Source organism: Vitis riparia, chromosome 18 (genome assembly GCF_004353265.1).
Source record: "Vitis riparia cultivar Riparia Gloire de Montpellier isolate 1030 chromosome 18, EGFV_Vit.rip_1.0, whole genome shotgun sequence".
Taxonomy (NCBI): Eukaryota; Viridiplantae; Streptophyta; class Magnoliopsida; order Vitales; family Vitaceae; genus Vitis; species Vitis riparia.
In genome coordinates, this window is record NC_048448.1 from 17,069,111 (window position 1) to 17,092,502 (window position 23,392).

At 41.5% G+C, this 23,392-nt stretch overlaps 1 protein-coding gene across 1 annotated transcript; it reads right to left on the bottom strand.

Moving 5' to 3' along the window:
* Nucleotides 1-15,388: 15,388 nt before the first annotated feature.
* LOC117905472 lies at nucleotides 15,389-17,197 on the bottom strand. Its single transcript, XM_034818384.1, has 4 exons — nucleotides 16,879-17,197; nucleotides 16,666-16,750; nucleotides 16,531-16,590; nucleotides 15,389-16,223 (listed from the first exon to the last, which is right to left on the bottom strand). The coding sequence occupies exons 1-4, from the start codon at nucleotides 17,195-17,197 to the stop codon at nucleotides 15,389-15,391; spliced, it is 1,299 nt and encodes a 432-aa protein (XP_034674275.1).
* Nucleotides 17,198-23,392: the final 6,195 nt, after the last annotated feature.

Here is a 23,392-nt window from a genome sequence, read left to right on the forward strand (position 1 = left end):
AACGTTACCAAACTTGTGATGAAAATCACAAGTACTCTGAAATAGTATCACTGATTCTTGACACCTTCCCCGGCAACAGCGCCATTTGATTCATGCCTAATTGGTGTCTCAGCTGATTTGTGTCCAGCTGGTGCTCCTTGATGGCGAGAGTAATCAACAATATATATAACCTATAACACCATGAACTAGGGTAGCAAATACAAAGCTACTATAGCATAGTGGCTCTAGGATCGTTCCACTGGGAAGGGTACTCAAGTTGAAAATGATACCAATTCAAAGTGAATTGGTGCTGTTTCATTTCAAGATTAGCTTAAGAAATAAAACACAAACTTTGGTTGAAAAAGGTTTGGACTTAGATTAACAACACAACAAGTGATGAAAATTACTTAAGAAGAAAAACATTCCTTGGAGATTCAGGTATACAGGGGAGGTTCCTCATGCAAAAGCATAGCTCCGGTCAGTTGGTTCATTTCCTCACATTAGAGAATTAACATAAAGTCAATTCTCTAACAGGTGCTGCACAAATGCATCCCTCAATTGGATTTCAGCTCTAATTCTCTCACTAATGCAACTTGCAATGGTTTGAGCCTCTCACTTAGCCTTTACCATTCAAGGTGATCTTTAACCTTGGATTACCCGTCAAAAGCTCGCAAGAGGTAACTAATGGATGTCTCCTAAGAGTCCAAAAGCTTACCAAGTGTTGGCTATTCTAGAAAATCCTACCTTCAAGTCACCTACCAGAGGCTCGCAAGGGGTAAACTAGTGCATCTCCATGATTAGAGATCACTTGCCTTACCAAGTGTTGGCCCAGGTGACTCCAAGGCATTTTAAGTTAACTAAAAACATTAGAAACCATTCATGGGACACACTTACTCTTCATTCATAGCTGAAACCACAAAGCTTCTGATTGATGCACTTGGAACCTTCCCGGCAACCTTAACTCCAAGGAACTAAAAAGTTTAGCTACTCATTCTCTGGGGAAAACTCCTCAGAGAGTGCATAACTTAAAAATATGAAAACACAATCAAAGAGAGAAGGTAAAGTAGAAAAGAGCTCAAGCTCTGTATATTACTTTTTTTTTTACTTACAAAAGGTTCCACCCTCTAACACCCTCAGAACAGGCTCCTCGGGCTCCCTTTTTTACCAAAATTACAATGATAGCTATTACCTTGATATTTTTGCCAAATTCCTAACTTAAAAACTAAGGAATCCTATCATTGGTGACTTACAAGGAGAATTTGGGCAATTAGGTAACAAAAATCTAATGAAAAATATCTCCAAGTGTCGGTTACAAATATCGGGAAGCACTAAGGACCACTTCGCAGGTGAAAAGTGAGGTTTGCGAAATTTCGCAGGTGCACAAGAAGAGCTGCGAAATTTCTTCATAGCAACTAGCTGATTCAACACCTTTGCAAAGTGGACTTCCATCTTGTGGTGTTTGGCTTCCATCGCGGCGTGAAGCTTCAGGGGAAATCCATAGCACTGTGCAAAAAGGCTGCGAAACCATTCCGCAACAAAAGGGTGATTTCGCAGCACTTTTCTGACTCCTTTCTTCAGCTTGGAGCAGTTGTCTTCCAAAGGCTGTAACTTCCTTATTTCAGCTCCAAATTGCACACGGTTTGAAGCATTGGATTGTTGACTTCCTAAGCTTTCAAATGACATATAGCATGCATAATTTGGACTTCAGGAAGTGCTCCAAAAGTGGCTGCAGTGACTGTCATCAAGAATGCTTCATGGCTGGATTCTCTTTGCTTCCCTTTTGCATTCCGGATTTGCTTATGGCACAGGGCTTCAAAGCTTTGATTCTTCATGCCTCTAAGCTTCCCATTCTTTCCAGTGATTCCAAAAAACTCTCCTCAATCTCATAATGCTTTGGTGATCAAAATACTAACAAAAACACCAAAACTTACACATTTTGATTAGAATTGATTGAAAGGGGCCTTAACATGCTAATGGGGTTAAAAGGCACAAACTACTACTCAAAAGTGTTTAAAAGGATTAATTAAAAGCTATCAAATAGCACTTTTTGAGTAGTAATCATGCATGCAAACTTATCTCTTCCACCTTAAGCTATTCGCACACACATACATTAGATTCCGGTTAGAAGATGTGAAACTATCTCACCCTCTAAGCTTGAGAAATCATAATTTGACACCTTTAACCTCTCTTTAATAGTGTTGGGACACCTCATAAAGACCAATGAGTCTTTAAAAAAATAGAAAAAAGAAAAAGAATATATATATATATATATAGAATAAACTTCTTTGCTTGCCTTGAAACCTGAGCATGGTCCGAAGGGGTGGCAAAAGCCTTTAAAGCCTGGTGCCCTAAGCCTTTATTGGTTGGGAGTCATCGATCCTCTACTTGTTACATGGGTGAATTGGTTAAGTTTAGTAAGTGAAAAGAATTGTGAATAAGAGGTGCGTTCCTAGCCTATCAAGAGATAGTTAATTTTGCTAAGCTTAAAGAAAGACTTAGGTTGGGGGGAGATGATAGTTATCCATACTATACTCGGAAGCTAATCACATTAACACTTAGCTTTTAGTGGAAGAATTTGATTTGGATCTTTTGAGAGTGGAAATTCTTTTGATGCTTAAACTTGCATAATATCCATTCTTTGTACTCTATGATCAAGTGAATGCTTTGACAACTCTTATTATAGGTTGAGTTTCACATCTTTATTGATCCATGGATGTCCATCATGCCACTCATATCATTTTTTGGAGTGATTTGCATGATCCCTTTTATGTATATTATTATAGTTTACTTAGTTTTTATCTCCTCCATTGCTAAGGGACTAGCAATGAGTCGGTTGGGGGGTGTGATTACTACCAAAAAGTGTTATTTTGTAGACCTAATTATAATGGTTTTAAGCACCTTTGAGTAGTAATCATATTCATTTAACTCAATTAATTCATTAAGGTCCTTAGTAATTGGTTTTAACCATTTTGTGGCAAGTTTACATGTTTTTATCAGCTTATGAATCAATTCAAGCATGCCAAATGATGGAGGAGCTACTTGGGCGAGTTAAGCAAGGGTTTTGGACGTTTACAAGCTTGAATTTCAAGTGGAAACGCGAGCACAAGCAATGGGAACACCATTTCGCAAGGGGAGGCAATTCACTTGCCAAATGACCAATTTCGCAAAGTGAATTTCACCTTGCCAAAATTTCGCAAGGGGATTTTCCTCATGGTGCGAAATTTGGCCATTTCGCACCATGAAGAAACCACCTTGTGAAATTTCGCAAGGTGGCTTTTTACCTTGCCAAAATTTCGCAAGGTAACCTTTTACCTTGCCAAAATTTCGCAAGTAACCTTTTACCTTGCCAAATTTCCTCTGTTTCTCCACGCACGCACCACCGACTTCCCAGATATTTTTAGCTTGATATTTTCTCGTGTAAATTCCTTTTGTAACCTTGTATTTGGCCGACATAAGGCATTATCTTGTAATTTTGCTATATATAGAGGTGCACAACGCCTCCAAGAAAAAAAAGGAATTTGGGGGATCAATCCTCTGTACATTAACTTAGAAATATATAAAGCTCTATTTTTCTCTCTTCTCCGGTTCTTCCCCATTTCTATTTTCTTAGTAGCCAAATGAGGACTTTTCCTCAGAGGATGATTGGCTAAAACTTTTAAGTTTCTCAAAGTATGGATGTGATGTGATGGCTTGGATGCAATCCCATGGAAATTTCTCGCACCTGGAAGGTAAGGTAGTCGTTTTTCATTAATGGTTCATTAATGCAAAGTTTGGTTTTTATTTCCTTTGGACAACTTCCAACGGCCAATACTTGATAAGCTTTTGGATTTCTATCCATTAGTTATCTCCTATGAGCTATTGGAAGGTGAGGTTTCCAATTCCAAGTTTTGCATTAATCCGTTAGAACCAATTTCAATGGCCATTGAAATGTGAGTTTATCACCTGGAATGACTTTGAGTTGCCAATATTTGGTAAGCTTTTAGCTTTAGACCATTAGTTATCTCTTACGAGCCATTCGAAGGAAATCTAAGGTGAATAACCATTGATGAAATTCACTACCATCTGTTTTGCCATTTTAAAGGATTAAAACTTGATTTGCTAAATCCATACCGGTTCGGGAAGCAAGCATCACCATAGTTGCAACCCCAACGCGAGGAGCCTATCCTGAGATTTCCAATTTGCATAAGAGCCAGAGCATAGCTATCCTATCTTTGAGAAACTTGTTTTTACACCCTTTCATTTTAGTCTTTAATGTTAGCTTAAATTAGTTTAAATCTCTATAAAACATTTACATCTTCTTTTAAAGCTAACATCCATAAGAAAATCACCTATTTTCCTAATTTGAATATCACTAGTGTTTGCGAAAACCCTTCCTAGTGAACGATCCTAGAACCACTATGCTATAGTAGCTTGGCTACTTTAGTAATAGTATTTAAGGTATAAATTTTGTTGATACCCCTTTAAAGCTAAGCTACCATGAGTCGCATCAAGATGTTATGAACAACTTAGGGTTGTGGATGATATAAATGACTTAGGATTCTGTAAGCTCAAGCCTCCATATGACATGAACAACTCAGGGGTGTGGATGATATGAATGATTCTTGGTCGTGAGCCCAAGGCTTTAAATGTTATAAACAACTCAAGGTTATGGATTACATAAACGACTCAAGGTCGTGAGCTCAGGGCTCTAAATGCTATGAACATCTCAGGCTTATGGTTGACATGAATGACTCTGAGTTGTGATCTCAAGGCTCTAGATATTATGAACAACTCAAGGCTGTGGATGATATGTGCTACTCTAGGTTGTGAGCTCAAGGTTATGGATGCTTTGAATAGCTCAACATTGTGGGTGATATGAATGACTCGGGATCCCATGTGCTCAGGCCTCAAAATAATATGAGCAGCTTAGGGATGTAGATGATATGAATGATTTTGTGTCATGAGTTCAAGGTTGTGCATGACATGAATGACTCCAAGTCGTGAGGTCACGACTCCCGATACTATGAACAACTTAAGGTTGTGGTTGACATGAACCACTTTGAGTCATGAGCTTAGGGCTCTAGATGCTATGAAAAGCTCAGAGTTGTGGATGATATGAATGACTCGAGATCCCGTGAGTCTAGGCCTCAAGATGCTATGAACACCTCAAGGTTAAGGATCATATAAACAACTTAAGGCTATGGTGAACATGAACAACTCTGGGTCATGAGCGTAAGGCTCTAAATGTTATGAACCACTCAAGACTCTAGATGTTATTAACAACTCAAGGCTGTGGATGACATGAACAACTTTAGGTTATGAGCTTAGGGCTATAGATGCCACACACAGCTCAGGGCTATGGTTTACATGAACAACTTTAGTTTGTGAGATCCAATCTCTAGATGCTATGAACAACTCAAGGTCGTGGATCATATGAGCTACTCTAGATTATGAGCTCATGCTATAGATGCTATGAACAACTCAGCTTTGTGGATGATATTAACGACTTGGAATCTTGTGAGCTCAGACTTCTATCTACTATAAATAGCTTAGGTTTGTGGATGATATGAATGGTTCTTAGTCATGAGCCTATGACTCTAAATGCTATGAACACCTCAAGTATGTGGATAACATGAACGACTTCAAGCCGTGAGCTAAGGGCTTTAGATGTAATGAATAGCTCAGGGGTGTCATTGACATTAGTGACTTTGGGTCATGACCTCGGCACTCTAAATGCTATGAACAGCTCAAGGCTATGGATGACATGAACTACTCTGGGTCGTTAGCATAAGGCTCTAGATGCTATGAACAACTTAAGATTATGGATGATACGATTTACTCGGGATCCCGTAAGTACGAGCCTCTAGATGGTATGAATAACTCAGGGGTGTGGATGATATGAACGATTTTTGGTTGTGAGACCATGACTCTAAAATTCTATGAACAACATAGGCCTATCATTGACATGAATGACTCCGGGTCATGAGTTCAAGGTTCTAGATGCTATGAACAACTCAAGGTTTTAGATGACATAAATGACTTCAAGTCATGAGCTTAGGGCTCGAGATGCAATGAACAACTCATGGTTATGGATGACATGAACAACTCTGGGTCGTGTGCTTAGGAATCTTGATACTATGAATAACCCAGGGCAGTGGTGGACATGAATGTCTCTGTGTTGTGAGCTTAGGGCTCGAGATGCTATGAATAGCTCACAACTTTGGATGACATGAACGACTTTGTGTCATGAGCTCAAGGCTCTAGATGCTATGAATAGAACAAGGTTGTGGATGACATGAATGACTCTTTGTCATGAGCTTAGGGCTCTAGATACTACGAATAGCTAAGGGTTGTGGTTGACATGAATGGCTCTAGGTCATGAGTTTAGGGCTTTAGATGCTATGAACAAGTCAAGGTTTTGGATGATATGAATGACTTGATATGAACAAGTCGAATTGTGGGCTTAGGAGTCTAAATGCTATAAACAACTTAAGGTTGTTGATGACATGAACGACTCTGGGTCGTGTGCTTAGGGCTTTGGATTCTATAAATAGGCTCAAGGCTAGGATGCTTTGAACAACTAAGCATTGTGAATGATATGAATGACTTGATATCCTGTGAGCCAAGGGCTCTAGTAGCTATGAGCAGCTTAGGGCTATGGATGATATGAAGGATTCTATGTCACGAGCTAAGGGTGGTGGATGACATGAATGACTTTGAGTTATGAGCTCACAACTCAAGATACTATGGACAACTCGAGGTTATGGTTCACATGAACAACTTTGGGTCGTGAGCTCAAGGCTTTGGATGCTATGAGCAGCTCAGAGTTGTATATGATATGAACGACTTAGGATCCTGTGAGCTCAGACCATAAGATACTATGAATAACTTAGAGCTATGGATAATATGAACGATTCTTGGTCGTGAGCTTATGGCTCTAATATCTATGAATAGCTCAAGGCTGTGGATAATATAACAATTCCAAGTCATGAGCTCACAACTCTAGATGTTATGAATAGCACAAGGTTTATGATGACATTAACAACTTCAAGTCACGAGCTTAGGGGTCTAAATGCTATGAATAGCTCAGGGTTGTTGATGACATGAACAACTCCGAGTCATGTGCTTAAGGCTCCAGATGCTATGAACAACTCAAGCCTGTGGATGATATGTGCCACTCTAGGTCGTGAGTTCAAGGGTATGGATGCTTTGAACAACTCAACATTGTGGATGATATGAACAACTAAGGATCCCATGAGCTCAAGCCTCTAAATGCTATGAGCAGCTCAGGGCTATGGATGATATGAATGACTTTGTGTCATGAGCTCAAGGTTGTGGATAACATGAATGACTTTAGGTCGTTAGCTCATGACTCAAGATACTATGAACACCTCAAGGTTGTGGTTCACATGAACGAGTTTGGGTCATGAGCTTAGGGCTCTAAATGCTATTAACAACTCTAAGTTGTGGATGATATGAATGAATCAGGATCCCGTGAGCTTAAGGTTTAAGATACTATGAATAGCTTAGGGCTATGGATGACATGAGCTACTGTGGGTCATGAGCTTAGCGCTCTAAATGCTATGAACAACTATGGGTTATGGTTGACATGAATGACTCCAGGTCGCAAGCTCTATGCTCATGATACTATGAACAACTTAGAGCTATGGTTGACATGAATGACTTCGGGTTGAGAAATTAGGGTTCTAGATGCTATAAGCAGGTCAAGGCTGTGGATGACTTGAGCTACATTGGACCATGAGCTCAGGCTCTAGATGCTATGAATAACTCTCTACTGTGGTTGATATGAACGACTTGGGATCGTAATCATAGGGCTTTAGATGTTATGAACAACTCAGGGTTTTCAATGACATGAAAGACTACAATTCGTGAGCTCAAAGCTCTTGATGTTATGAACAACTCAAGGTCATGGATGACATGATCTACTCTAAGTCGTGAGTTTAGGGCTCTAGATGCTATGAATAGCTTAGGGTTTTGGATTACATTAGCTTCTTTGGGTTGTGAGCTTTAGGCTTTAGATGCTATGAGCAACTCTAGGTCGTGGTTGACTTGAATGACTCCAGGTTGTGAGCTTTAGGCTTTAGATGCTATGAATAGCTTAAGGTTGTCGATGACATGAAAGACTCTGGGTCGTGAGCTTGGGGTTCTAGATTTTCTGAATAACTTAAGGTTGTGGATGACATGAATGACTCCAAGTCATGAGCTCAAGCCACTAGATTCTATGATTATCTTAGGGTTGTGGAAAACATGAACAACCTTCGGTCTTGAGCTAAAGGCTCTAGATGCTATGAACAACTCTAAGTTGTGGTTGACATGAATGACACTGAGTAGTGAGCTCAAGGTTTTAGATGCCATAAAAAACTCAAGGCTTCTGATGACATGAGTCACTCTAGGTCTTGAGATCAGGGCTTTAAATGCTATGACCAGCTCTAAGTTGTCGATGATATGAAAGACTTTAGGTCGTGTGCTTAGGGCTCGTGATTCTATGAAGAGCTCAAGACTATGGATGACTTGAACGACTTTGGGTCGTGAGCTCTAAGCTTTAGATGCTATGAACAACTATGTGCTATGGTTGACATGATCAACTCTCGATCTGGAAATCAGTGCTCTAGATGATATTAACAGCTCAAGGTTGTCGATGCTATGAACAGCTCAAGACTGTGGATGACATCAACTACTCTAAGTTGAGAGCTCAAGGCTCTAGATGCTATGAATAGCTTTGAGCTATGGATGACATCAGCTACTCTAGGTCGTGATATCAGGGCTTTAGATGCTATGAAAAAGTCCGAGCTATGCTTGATATGAATAAATTTAGGTCATGAGCTCAGAGCACTAGATGCTTGTGGACCCTCACTGGATCCACCGACCGGCATGACTCGCTATTTTAAAGGTGAAAGGGAAAGCTAGTTTTCGAGTTTTGAAAAATTCATCCTAGTGAGGAACGATTTTGTTTGGAGTCGCCACTTACTTTTTATTTTTATTTTTAAATGGGGAAAATTTAAGTAAGAACAAAAACCCCATAGACCCGTATCTACTAATGAACTAGGTATATGGGAGCATATGGGTCAAAGATCAAACAAACCTTGGGCTAAACAAATGACATGAATCACATAGACCCATCTACTATTTAGCATGCACATACACTCAACAAGTCAAAATCAAAGTGCATACCTAAGGTCCTTGGCCAAGTGCTGCATAAGAGGTCAGTCAATAAGCTCAAATGCACAAGTATACATAGCAATCATGCACCAAGCATTCATGCGAATTTCATTATCCAAAGTTGAAGTGCATACCTGTGGTCCCCATCCATGCACTGCAAGGAAAAGGTGAGGCAAGTAATACAAGCATACAACATGCACTCTCAATCAAGCATCAAATCTCATACCCAAAAGAGAGGGAAGCAGGTCGAAATGAAATAAATGGTTTGCTTTCTTTTGCACACATTCCTCTAAATTCCATCAAACCAAACCATGCTTGCTTAATCCACATTCTTCCCATCCATGAAGCTCACATGAAATCTAACCAAACTAAACTTTGACCCTAAAGGTGGCCCACAAGTGCCTTGGAGTCTAAGGGCTCAAGCCACAACAAAAATGGGGGTCAAAACATGTTAAAATTGGGGCTGCCTAGCAGAACCTGTTGAACTGGTTCCCAACCTGTTCAACTGATTGATAAAAATTCTGAAACTTTACCAGCAGATTCCTTTAAGAATAAGGAATCCAACCAAAAAAAAAAAAAAAACGGCGTTCAATTCCGAGCCTGGATGAGGGAGTACCGGCTGAAACAATGCCATCTGTTCCTTGTAGAAGGCCAAACCTGAGCCACCCAACCTTATTAAAACTAAGGCCATAGAGCTCATTAATCAACCAACAATGCAGTCCCCCCTGAACTCAAGAAACCCGGTTGGAAATTTAGCCACACGAACATCCACATGCGGCCACCTAAATCCCTTGAAACCAAATTGAAGTTTCATTCACCTAAAGCCTCCCACCTATAACTACTCAAAACCCATGGAACAAACTGAAATTTCAGCCTCCTATAACCTATGAATTTAGCTGAAATTCAGCCACCTAAAGCCCTCTCAATGCAACTATTAGAATCACTAAGAAGCAAACAGAAATTTGAGCCACATGGAACCTCTACATGTAGCCACAAGACCTAGGGTTTAAGTCAAGATTATTGATGGGTAGCCCCAAATTAAAAATAAAATAAAATAGAGAAGGTCATGGAGACCCTTTCTCAATACCAAGCAAAGGAGGTTTCAAGAAAAAACAAGTGGCAAAAACGCCCATACAAACATAGCCACCTGAATCTAGCATCTAAAAAGTTCCTCAATCCAAAGCTACAAGGCTACAAGAATCCTTCCTTTAACAATCAGGAGGTCACAATGACCCTCAACCAAAACCAAAACTAATGAAGACAGTGACCCTATTACTCAAACATCAAAAGTAGGTCACTCCCCCCCCCCCCCCCCCCCCCATTCTTGATCAGAACCAACCCAAAATGAGACATCCACAACAAACATAAAAAATGAAACCATGCAATAGTTACATATCAAGAGCATCCATAAAGCTTACCAGATTGTTCTCTCCTTAAGCAAAAATCTACTTGGCTTCAAGGCTGCCTTTCCTTCAAGTCCTCACCAATCAAGAGCTCCTTACTCCATTCTCTCTTTGCTCACTTCATATGCACCTAGAACTTTCTCATATGCTTGAAACCTTCTCCACACTTGGACAGAGTTTTTTCCCCTATAAAAAAATGCAAAGAAAAGGTCCTTCTCTCTTTCCATTCTGGTTTTTTATACCAGAACCCCTGCTTCTCCCACTTCCACCTTCGTTTTTCCCTCCTTCAACTATGGAAAGTGTCCCCATCAACCTTGGAAACCAGCTCCATAAATACTTCTCACAGTCCACGAGGTGAGCTACTCTCTCCACATTTACTCCCTTGCTTCATCACCAAGAATCCATATGGATTCATGATGGGCTACAAGGAACCCAAACCAAGGCCCAAAATGGACCCAAAATATTTCCCAAGACCAATCTGGAGCTTATGGGTCTGAGCCATGTAGGATTTGGGCTCCAAAATCACTAAAATCAGTGCTCTATACAAGTTGGCCCAATGAACCGGTTGAACCGATTGCCAACTAGTCGAGCTAGTTGAGAAAAAATTTGAAATTTTGATAGAATATCCCTTAAAGAACAAGAAGTCCATAAAAAAAACGGTACACGATTCTGAGTTTGTATGAGAGAGATATGGCTAAAAACAAGGTGGAGTGCCCCGTATTCGAACTTGCTCCTATGAACTCCAACTGAACTGAAGCTTTGGGGACCGGTCGAGCCAATTGATAAAAAAATTGAAATTTTGACAGAATATTCCTTGAAGAACAAGGAGTCTATAAAAAAAACGGTACGCAATTCCCAGTTTGGATGAGGGAGATATGGCTAAAAACAAGGCGGAGTGCCCCCTATTCGAACCTGCTCCTATGAACTCCAACTGAACTGAAGCTTTAGGGACCGACCAAGCCGGTTCAGAAAAAAATTGAAATTTTGACAAAATATTCCTTGAAGAACAAGGAGTCCATAAAAAAAATAGTACATGATTTCGAGTTTGGATAAGGGAGATATGGCTAAAAACAAGGCGGAGTGCCCCGTATTCGAACTTGCTCCTATGAACTCTAACTGAACTGAAGTTTTGGGGAGGCCTCACTTCCTTCCTTTAGCATGATGTGAACAATTAGGGAATTGGCCATGACGACACTCCAAAATGAACTACACACTCGCACTACATTGGACCGCAGATGAACCTACACAAGGCTCGAAAATCGATCAAGCCCAAAAAGAGGCCATGGCGGTGCCATACAGAAAAAATTGGGTGCATGTGACACCCCTCAGATAAATGCAAGTGTCAAAGGAAAAAATTGAGGGTCTACAAATATGCCCATTTTTAGTAAAGTGAAACACGAGTATGAAGTGCAAGCAATGAATGAGTAAAATGAACTTTAGTGAAGAATTCAAATGACCAATAATTTTGTCCCCACACAATAATAAAGAAGGCTAAGGGAAATGAGTCATGCTGACCGAATGGATTAAGGGATAGGCACAATGCCAGAGAAAGATAAAGACATCTGGACATGATGCCAGAGAAGACTAAAGGAAACCGGATGCGATACTAGAAAAGATCAGGAAATCCAAGAACGATGTCGGAGAAGAGATTGTATATGACAAGTATCGGAGAATACGAGACAGATGGGGAATCGAATCTAGGCTAGTATTGAAGAATCCAAGATAGAAAGAATTTTATCTGAGCGAGTACCGAAAAAGGGTCCGGACGAGTACCGGAGAAGGGTCCAGGTGAGTTCCTGGAAATGGGTAGAATCCGGGTGAGTACGGAAGAAGAGTTCAAACAAGTACCGAAAAAAGGGTAGAATCCGGGTGAGTACCGGAGAAGGGTCCAGGCTAGTACCAAGAAAGGGGTAGAATCCGAGTAAGTACTGGAGAAGAGTCTAGGCAAGTACCGAGAAAGGGGTAGAATCCAGGTAAGTACAGGAAAAGAATCCGAGTGAGTACCGGAGAAGGCTTCGAGCGAGTACTGGGACAGGGGTAGAATCCGGGCGAGTACCGGATAAGGGTTTTGACGAGTACCAAAAAACCCAAAAAAAAATAGCCAAGCACAACAACACAAAGAAAGAGGGTGTATGCCCCAGTGTGAACATGAAAAGGCCACTAAATGATTTGAATAAGCAAGAAATCAAACATCTTAATCACGAAAGACAAAGGGGTATGCTTCAGTGTGACGTCTACAAAATGCCAATAAATGATAAGTGAGAAAACAAGAACACCACTAACAAGATAGAAATAAAGGGGGTACACCCCTGTAGGACAACTCAGAAATGTGACTAGAGGTGAAAAGAAATGGCTATGCCCCAGTTTAAGATATCCATACCATGTCAGAATCCTATAACCGTACATATGGTCAAAGTCAAAGAGCTGAAAACATCACAAACATTCATTCCTAGAACAACATCGATTTTATTATGCAACATCCAATATCCAAAAAAAAAAAAGAAAAAAAAAAAAACTGATAGGGGGTATGCCCCAGTGTGTACATCTGATATGCAAGTTCCTCGGTAAAAAAAACAACTCTGAAATATATCACTAAAGACCCAATCGTCTGGATAAGCAAACATGACAAAGTATGGGGTATGCTCTAGTGTGCACACCCACTAGGTCGACGAATACGCATGAATCTGATATCGGGCCATCTCTCTGAAGTAAGCTGTTGTATGAAGAAACCAAGCTAAATATGGGGGCCTACTCAAACACTAATGCCAAGCGTCACCTGATGAAATGGGCTGCTTGCATTTCAATGTAAGAGCTGATGCCATCATGCAAGGATAGGGGTATGCCCTAGTATGAATATAACAAATCAGCAAGCAAAGGGGGTCCTGGACAATCTCGACTCTCTGCATCATTTGTCTCTGATCGTGGACCAAAGGCGAAGAGATGAAACGGAAAGGCATTATGCGATCCTCGATATCCCTCAAGAAATAGAGCCCTATCTGCATCTCGTACTTTAATCAGTAGACGGAGCATGTTCGAATGAAATGCATCGAAGCAAACACGAGATCTCATGGCCTCAAGGTGGTCTTATGACTCAGACCGTAATGAAGGTTAGGGGTAAAAGTGAATGAAATGATGGGAAACAAAGGCCCAAATACCCAATAGATAATGCCAAGCCTCTGTGTGCGCAATGTCAAATATCGGAGGACCATGTGAGTAAGGTGACTCAACCCTACATCCAAATGAACAATGTCCAATGACAGGTGATATGCACCAAAGAACACGTCGTTCATGAAGTGAGACGATGACCGACGAGGGCAAAAGAAGACGAAAAGCGATAAGACGAATGATGAATGGGTGTAGAAGAAAATGAAGAAACAAGTTGGGATAAAAGTGTAGCAATGTGTGATAATGACGAACAACTCATCCCATGAACGCCAAATCGAAGCAATTCACTGTATGACGGGAGTGGTGATATAGATAATGATCCAAGAAACCTAGTGTAAAGGAAACCCAAACCTCACTCCCAATATGTCTCCCAAATCCATGGAGAAAAGGATCGTACAATGCTCTCACTGACTCTTAGAAGAAGAATAAGTTTCTCAAACCCAAAATGACCTCTGATGATCAAGACATGATATTGTCGACAAACCGTGCAAAACCTAAATATTAATGATATGAACATTGAACAAGCACAAGTTTGTTTGTTTGTTTTTTTTTTTTTACGGAACAACCGACAAAGTAAGCCAACGACCATACCAGCATGATCTAACAAATGTACCTCAAATCCCAAACCCAAATGGTCCCCTCAAAATAAAACTCTAGGATCAAAACCTAAGGATGGAATGAAGGGTGTGACAAGCCTACCTGCAGCTTTGGGACAAGAGTGCGTCCTCATCACACAAGGGAAGATAGAAGTGAAAAGAATCGAAAGGATAGAAACAAAACTCAAAGATAGACAAAGTGAAAATGCACAATGTAGGAAAGAAGAAATCATGAATGACCCAAAAATGAAACAAACGAACAATGACTCAATGGACTCATAATACTCATCGATCCAGACAATAAATGCAAAGCGCACAAGAGGAGGCCCCCAACCCAGGTGAGAAAAGGTATGCAAGGTTAAGTGAATGAATAGGTCATAATGAATCGTGTGAGACTCAACGGGCTAGCAATGGGATATATCAATGTGTGGGTGTGCAACAGGAAATATGGCTACTCAAAACGGTGGCCACCCATCCTCTAACCATGATCTCACGGGTAAAACTTCTTCACCTGATCCACATTAACTGGCTCCGAAAATTGATTTTCGTCCAGATCTATCAACCAGGCAGCTCCCTCTCAAGTCAAATCTTGGATAACATACAAACCACTCCAGCTTGGCCTGAACTTGCCTCTAGGGTCGTTGATCAATCCCCTGAGGACCTTCAAAACTAGGTCACCTTTCTGGAATTTCCTAAGTTTAACCCTCTTCTTGAATGCACGAGTCATTTTGCTCTGATAACCTTGAACATGATCTATTGCCCTCAATCTTCTCTCATCTAGAAGGCTAAGCTAATCATAACAAGACTGAGCCCACTCGGTCTCAGATATTTGCTGCTCTAACGCTACTCTCAAAGATCCCATCTTAATCTCAACAAGTAGCACTGCTTCCATACCATACACCAAGGAACAAGGCGTAGCTGTCTTAGAGGTACGAAAAGAAGTGCAATAAGCCCATAGCACGAAAGGGAGCTTCTTTGACCAATCCCGAGAAGTCTCAACCATCTTCCTCAAAATCCGCTTAATATTCTTATTAGCGGCCTCAACTGTCCCATTAGTTGTGGCCTATACGCAGACGATCTATGATGCTAAATGTCATCCTCTTGAACCAATGTATCCACCTCACCTCTTAAATGCACCCCTCTGTCTGAGATCAGCTCATGAAGGACTCCATATCGGCAGATGATATGTGATCTGATGAAGTTGGCCACCTTAGCCACTGTCAATCTGGCGTAAGAAGCGACTTCTACCCACTTGGTGAAGTAATCAATGGCTCCTAAGATGTACTCGTGCCTGCTGGAAGACTTGGGCAAGATCTTTCCAATAATATCAATACCCCACACTGAAAATGGCCAAGAGGATGTGAGTGAATGCAACTCCGAAGGTGGCATTTGAATGAGATCACTGTGCATCTGGCACTCTGGGCACCTTTGAACAAACTGACAATAATCTGCCTCCATGGTCAACCAGAAATAACCTGTCCTCATAATCTTTTGGGCCAACATGTGTCCTCCCATGTGTGGGCCACAAACTCCTGCATGAACCTCTCTCATCACTCGATCTGCAGAGGCACGGTCTAGACATAACAACAATAGGCCATTGGGCGATTGTCTGTACAATGACTTTCCACAAATCACAAATCTAGTGGCTAACTGCCTCAAAGCTCTCCTATCCTTGACAGTGGCTGACTCAGGGTAAGAGCCACATGACAGAAACTGATAAATATCATGGTACCATGGTAGTCCATCCTGATCCTCGATATCTCTAATCAGACAACAATAAGCTAGTGCGAACTTGGTCTCAATCAGCAATGGTTGCACAGTCACTCTCATATGGATCTCAATCATAGAAGCCAAGGTGGCTACCGCATCAGCAAATTGATTTTCTGCCCTAGGCAAATGTATATATCTCAACTCCTCAAACCTATTAACCAAAAAATCAAATAAGCATGATAGGGTTTCAACTTCTCATCTCGAGTCCTCCAGATACCTGAGTATGCTAAATAACCAAGTTGGAATCCCCATGGATTTCCAACTGTCTAACTCCAAGATTGAGTGCAGTCTCTAGACCTGTAATGCATGCCTCGTACTCAATAACGTTATTCGTCAGCCGATGATGATCAGAGAATGCCAACCAGATTGATCTGGGAATATGATCACCCTGGGGTGATATCAATAGGATGTCAATACCAAACCCAGACTGATTGGCGGCATTATCAAAGTATAACTACCATCCTGCAATACTAGTCACTGAGACAAACTGCTCATCAGGGAAATCATCGTCAACTGGTCTGTCATCAGATACTAGCAAAGAAGCCAAATGATTCGCAACAATGCTCCTTTTTATTGATTTCTACATGACATACTGAATATCAAACTCTGTCAGTAGCACTAACCACATGATGAGCCTACCAGTCAAAACAGGCTTGTCGAACAGATATCTTAATGGATCTAATCATGAGATCAATAATGTGGAATACTCAGTCACATAGTGTCTCAACCTTCTGTGGCCCAAACAAGTGCCAAACAGAGCCACTCAATCATAATGTATCTGCACTCATACTTGAGCATCCTCTTACTCAGATAATAAATGGCTCTCTCTTTTCCTAAATCATCGAGTTGAGCCAACATGCATCCTATGGCAATGTCCGATACTGACAAGTACAGAAATAGAGGGCATCCTGGCGTAGGCGGTACTAAAACTGGAGAAGAAAGGAGACACTCCTTAATCTTCTTGAAAGCGCGCTGGCGATCATCATCCCAAACTGTAGGTTGGCTCTTCTTCAGAAGACGGAAGATAGGCTTGCATATGTCTATCAATCTGGCAATGAAACGATTGATATACTGTAATCTGCCAAGAAAGCCTCTAATCTCTCTCTCGGTCCTCAAAGCAGGCATGCCAAGTATGGCTCTGATATTTTCTGGATCAACCTCTATACCACACTCACTAACGATATGCCCCAGCAATTTCCCATAAGTTACCCCAAAGGTGCAATTCTTGGGATTCAACCTTAACCTGAACTATCTGACCCTCTCAAAGAATCTCTGTAAGGCTGCTAAGTAATCTACCTTATCTCGAGACTTCATTATCATGTCATCGACATATACCTTAACATCTCTATGCATCATGTCATGGAATAGAGTAGTAGCAGCTCTCTAATAGGTGGCACTTGCATTCTTCAACCCAAATGGCATAACCCGGTAGTAGTAAGTACCCCACTCAATGATGAAAGAAGTCTTCTCCATATCCTCTAGAGCCATCAAAATCTGATTATACCTAAAAAACCCATCCATAAATGATAACATCGAATGCCCTGCAATACTATCAACCAACATATCGATGTGTGGAAATGGGAAATCATCCTTAGGACTGGCCCCTCAGGTGGTAAATCGTCATCTGAAAATACAATGCATGTAGCTCTATTAGCCGTTATAAAGTGAATCAGTCCCCAGGGGTAGTAGCAGTGTCAACTCTAATCTGACTAAGAGCTCTGATCAAGGCATCTCTATGTGTGTTAGACGAGGCCAAGAGGCTCTAAATGGGTATGCGAGCCTATGTGGTGCGCAGCTGGCGCAATATCTCATCTTCCTCTCTCTAAACATCCTCTCTAGCATCTGTGCCAGCAAAAGGCCTGTCAACAGGTGGAGGCTGAGCTACTCTCCCGCTCTATGTAACAATCTGAGCATCTCTGTGAATGGGCCCATACTCTTCTAGGAATAGAATGAAGGGTGTCATGGACGGAATATGTTGTAAGTATACCGACGATACTATTGTTTGTAGGGGAATCTCATTTAGGATCAATCTGAATGGCCTGGGAACCTATTTTCCATGGATATATCCACTAAAATCTGAGTCCTCGTACAGACTAATAGGCTGAGGAGCCTCTCTGTCCCACCCCATCATGAATATCTCATCTCCTGAAAACTCAATCAAATGTACGTCCCCCGGGGGTGGAGGTATAGCTCTAGTTTCATGAGTAGGTAGTGGGTTTGTAGTCCTTGCAAGTCGTCCTAAATCAACAAAACCCTGATCAATCAAGTCTTGAATGGCATGCCTCAGCATCGCACAATTGTATGTATCATGGTCAGCTCTCTGATGGTAGGCACAGTGAAGATCTGTCTTGAATCCTGGTGGTGGTCTGGGTGGTAGTGGAACAATCAAACCCCCCTCAACCAATCTCTGAAATGCTCGGCTCAAAGGCATCCCTAGTTGTGTATACTGCCTAGCCGGCCTCGATGGAGGCGGTGCTCTATACTGCTGATGGAACTGTACAAGTGGCCTCTAAGGAGCCTGTGTAGTATTTACCGGCTACGGTTCCGGATGTAGATAAGTAAGCCCTGCCGGCCTATAGGAAGCAGCTAGTCAATACTGATCCTGCTGTATCATCTGGTAAGGAGTGTCTAAGAACTGTCTCTGAGAAGGAGGCCAACGAGAGGACCTGTGCCTTGTTGTGCCAATGGTACCAACATCTAAAGGCCTGGATCCTAACCCTGGCTTCTTCCCTTTTGAGTTTGAAGGAGAAGAGTCTGCCCATAATCCTCTAGCTAGGCCCTCCTCAATGCCATAGAGGGCCTGAACCAATGATCCAAAGTCTATCTGTGGAAAGCCCATGAGATACCTACCAAAGTGGGGTTGAAGATTGCGCATAATCATGCTGATCTAATCACACTCGGAGGGTCTATATATAATATGTTCTATCTTCTCCCTTCAGCGGGAGATGAATGAAGTAACTGACTCATCTGGCCTCTGCTTGAGGGCCTCCTACTCCCTCCGGGATACATCCACTATAGTATTAAAAGAATATTGTCTAAGAAACTCCTGTGCCAAATCAGCCCATGTCCTACGCCTCGAAGGGTCCAACGAGGCAAACCTATGTTGAGCGGCACCACTCAGAGACAAAGGGAATAACATGATCATCTGTGCCTCATCCAATCTATGCCTGCGCATAACAACGCTATACAACTGTAAATGAATACGGGCCTGAGTGTCATCAACAATCCGTGCAGGTGCCACAACAGAATGTGGCATAGTCTCAGTCTGACCATGTAAGACAAATGTCCCAACCCGTGGGCCTAACTGAAGTAGGGGTGGTGGCGGAGGTGGAGCTGTATAGTCCTGCTGTATAGTAGGCCCAGATAGCGGTGGTGGAGGTGGAGGTGTAGTAGAGTCAAGGGGGTACTCCCCGGAACCGGCAATGGCTGGGCCTAGTGCCCATCTATCCCCTGATCCAATCCCAATATAGCATCCCAGAGTGATGCCATGGTATCTATAATCTCAGTCAACTGGTCAACAGTGGCATATTGGGGGTCCATATCTCTATGATCTGATATCTACTCTAACTAACTCTATGGATTTGATCCTCTAACCAATCTACCTCTGATCTAGATCCAAGCTCGAGAACCCAGGTCGGTCTCGATCAACAATCCTATAAAAGGAAAGGGGTACGTCAATCCTCGTGACTATCAATCCTGAAATCAATCCAGTAATGCAATCTTACAACTAAATCCTCTAAAGAAATGAGCTCACATGTGATGTCAACAGCTAATCCAATATATGGCTTCATAGGTAGGAGCAGGACTCTAACACGTTGATACCTCAGAGGTAAGGTGGCTCAAAAGCTAATAACGGGAAAAGGTAAGTCCTACAAGCTAGATGATTGTACCCACAGGGATACACAACTTCTAATCCTAACCAACAATCAATCAACAATCAAAGTGACACACTGGCCACGCATGTATCCATGAAATCCAGCTCAGGGTTATATAGGTCTTCATTGCTCGGATATCCATCATCTCCATAGTGCTCCCAAACATCGATATAGCCCCTATGCTAGACCCTACTCCCAAACCCCTAGCTTGGTCGAAGGCAAACAGTTGGGAATGACTCCTAAACAACTCAAGAAATCAATGAGGAATAGTCGACCAAGACTAGTAATTCGGAAATAAGGGGATACAAGCATGCCCCACAAACATAAGCGACAAAAGTTCATGCAAAAGAAAGGATAGCCATGCAGCAAGCAATCATGCGTAAAGGGCAAGGCCTACCATAAAATCTACACACAATCTGACCATCTATGCCAATCCTATATCTCATAAATAAGTACCAATCAATGATAAGCAAGCATGCTAAAACCAATCAAGTGGACACACAAGCATCAACACATCATAGGTGCAAGCCAGATACCAATCAAGTACGTGATCATCAGTCATCTATGTAGCCTAAGAGTCTACTGATCAGAGAACCATGTGCTCCAATATACCCAATTCAAGTTCAAGCTTGATTTTCTTATGAAACCAGAGATCCTGGGTTCGATCCCCAGCAGAGTCGCCAATTTTTGGACTATCACCCGATCCACGGGCCGACACGACTCGCTTTTTAAAAGAATAAGAAAGTAAGTGTGTTTTCGGGTTTTGGAAAATCCTTCCCTGATGAGGAACGGTTTTGTTTGGAGTCACCACTTACTTTTTAATTTTATTTTATAAAGAGGAAAATCAAGTAAGAACAAAAACCCTTAAGGACTCCAGTATGGAAAAAGCAGTATGCGAAAACTAGATTCTGGGTCTGGGGATTAGGTTACCTATTGGGAAGGTATCTCATGCGAGGTAGCATCCTTCTAGGCCTAGAACTCAGTCTTTACTAATGAATTGGGTACATGGGAGCATATGAGTCAAAGATGAATCGATCAATCAGGCTAAACAAATGACATATATCACATGAACCTGCTCAGTATCTAGCGTGCACTTAGTCTCCACAAATCAAAGCTAAAAGGTGCGTACCTGAGATCCCTAGCCAAGCGCTACATAAGAGTTAGTCAAGCAATATAAACACACAATGGGCAAACATATCCAAGTCCCACGTATGCAAATGAATCCAATTCCCAACAAGTCAAGTACGTACCTCGGGTCCCAAGCCAAGCGCTGCAAAAAGGGGTAAATCAATAGACACAAGCATTTTTAATCAAACATCAAAATGTGCCCAAGCCAAACATTCACAATAAGCCCCTGACCTTTCTAGCCAATAATACCCTCAACTCATAGGTGGGCCCACATTAATTTAAACCAAATCTGGATTCATACCTTAAATGTGGCCTATAAGTGCCTTGGAGCCAAAGGGCCTAAGCCACAACAAAAATGAGGGTCAAAACAAGATGAAACTAGAGCTACCTAGCAGAACTGGTTGAGAAAAAAAATCTAAAACTTTACAAAAAGATTCTTCAGAGAATAAGGAATCTAAAAAAAAATGGCGCTCAATTCCGAGCCCGGATGAGGGAGAACCGTCTAAAACAATGCAAAGCGTTTATAAAACGGAGCTACCACCAAGCCACCTGTTGAATTGGTTCCCAACTAGTTCATTCAATTAATTAAAAATCTAAAACTTTACCATAAGATTCCTCAGAGAATAAGGAATCCAAAAAAAACAAATGGAGCTCAATTCTGAGCTCGGATGAGGGAGAACCGGCCAAAACAATGCAAAGCATTTCAAAACCGAGGCTGCCATAGATCCACCCTATCATACTAAAATGAAGGTCACCCTCTCAAACTAAACTAATGACCCTAGGAGGCAATGCACAACCTAGGCTTTAACCACTCATTCATGCTCAAGTAAAGACTAGGCCCCAAGTGGGCAAATATGGAACTGAGATCTGAATGGCCCAAAGGTCACTACCCTTAGCATACTAAGTGGCCATAGTGGCCCCTTTTCTCAACAAGCAAACCAATGATATCAAGACCCTCTCACATTTCAATTGAGATATCCTACCAAAACAACACTCAGGGATGGGCCTAAATCCCACCTAAATCCAAACTGTACTTAACCCAAAAAACATTTGAATAATAAAAAACAAAGGGTCTCACAGCCTGGGCCTTCCTCTCCTTACCCAACAACATCAAGCATCAATCAACCAATGGGAGAGACATATTCACCAACATATGAATAGAGATATAATCTGAAGGAAACCACAACTGTCATACCAAATTCTCATGCATTCCCAGAGAGAGGAAAGATAAGAAAATGCAGCAGAACCAGTGTGCCAAAAAAAGTAACCAAATAGCCTTCATCCTTATCCTTATTTCATGCAATACTTGGAGGGATGGCAATAGTTAAGAGTGGCAGTGAGCCCAACCCTTACATAGCATGCATCAGATTCTAAAGAAACCGACACCCATGCATCAACTAAACGTAAAAAATATTGAAATCCATGAATGGGAGCATGAGTGCATACACAACAAGTCTAAAACAATCCACGTAGCTGGAATAATCTACTTAAATCAAAAGATGATATCCAAAGATTGGCTGAGCATAAAAAATGACAATTCAATCAAACAGATGAAATTCCTTAAATTTCCTCATGAATCTTACTTGGTAAAGATCCAAAACCAAACCTCCTTCTCTTTTTTTCCTTCACATGTAGAGCCTTTCAAATGTTAGAAGATTCCAACTTTCAAGCAAGGCCTAGAGAGGCAGCCTCAATCTATACACGAGCAGCATTTCCTTACTCTATTTTTCTTCTAAAAAAAGAGGATTTGCTTCCTTAGCTTGCAAAGCTTCTCCAAATGTATCTGAGACCCCTAAGAGTTTGAGGACCTCTTCACTCCACTCCCTCAGACCACTCATGAAAAGAAACCCTCCAAAAAAACTCGTATAAAATTCCTCCCTCACGATTCCACAGTCCCCCTCTATCAGAAAAAGAAGAAGTCCTTTCAAATCTGATTTTTTTCCTCTTTTATAGTCCCAAACCTCAGCCATCAAAGCCTTTTCATTTTTCTCTCCTTCAAGCTCTTGAAAGAGCTCCAGTCAGTCTCGAAATTAGCTTCCCCATTAACTCCCCTCCTCATTCTCCATGCAAGCTGACTATCTTAAGCTTTCAACTTGATTCCCCACCAAGGAATCCGAAATAAGGCCCAAAATGGATCCAAAATACAACCCAAAACTGATCTGGAGCCCATGGGCCCAAGCCATGTAGGAATTGGGCTCCAAAATCACCAAAATCAATGCTCCATACAAGCTGACTCGATGAATCGGTTGAACCGGATGCCAACCGGTTGATCCGGTTGGGACAAATTTTGAAATTTTTACACAATGTTTCTTGAAGA

Bases quoted from the DNA above. Each gene is read 5' to 3' on its own strand.
- LOC117905472 (XM_034818384.1), bottom strand. From the start codon at position 17,197: ATGCCTGCTTTGAGGACCGAGAGAGAGATTAGAGGCTTTCTTGGCAGA. The intron at 16,751-16,878 runs GTAAGAGGATGC...TCTCATGATTAG, and splicing joins GAGAGCCATTTATTATCTGA to ATCCATTAAGATATCTGTTC. The intron at 16,224-16,530 runs GTAGTTATACTT...TTTGGTTAATAG, and splicing joins GTGACTAGTATTGCAGGATG to GTTTGAGGAGTTGAGATATA.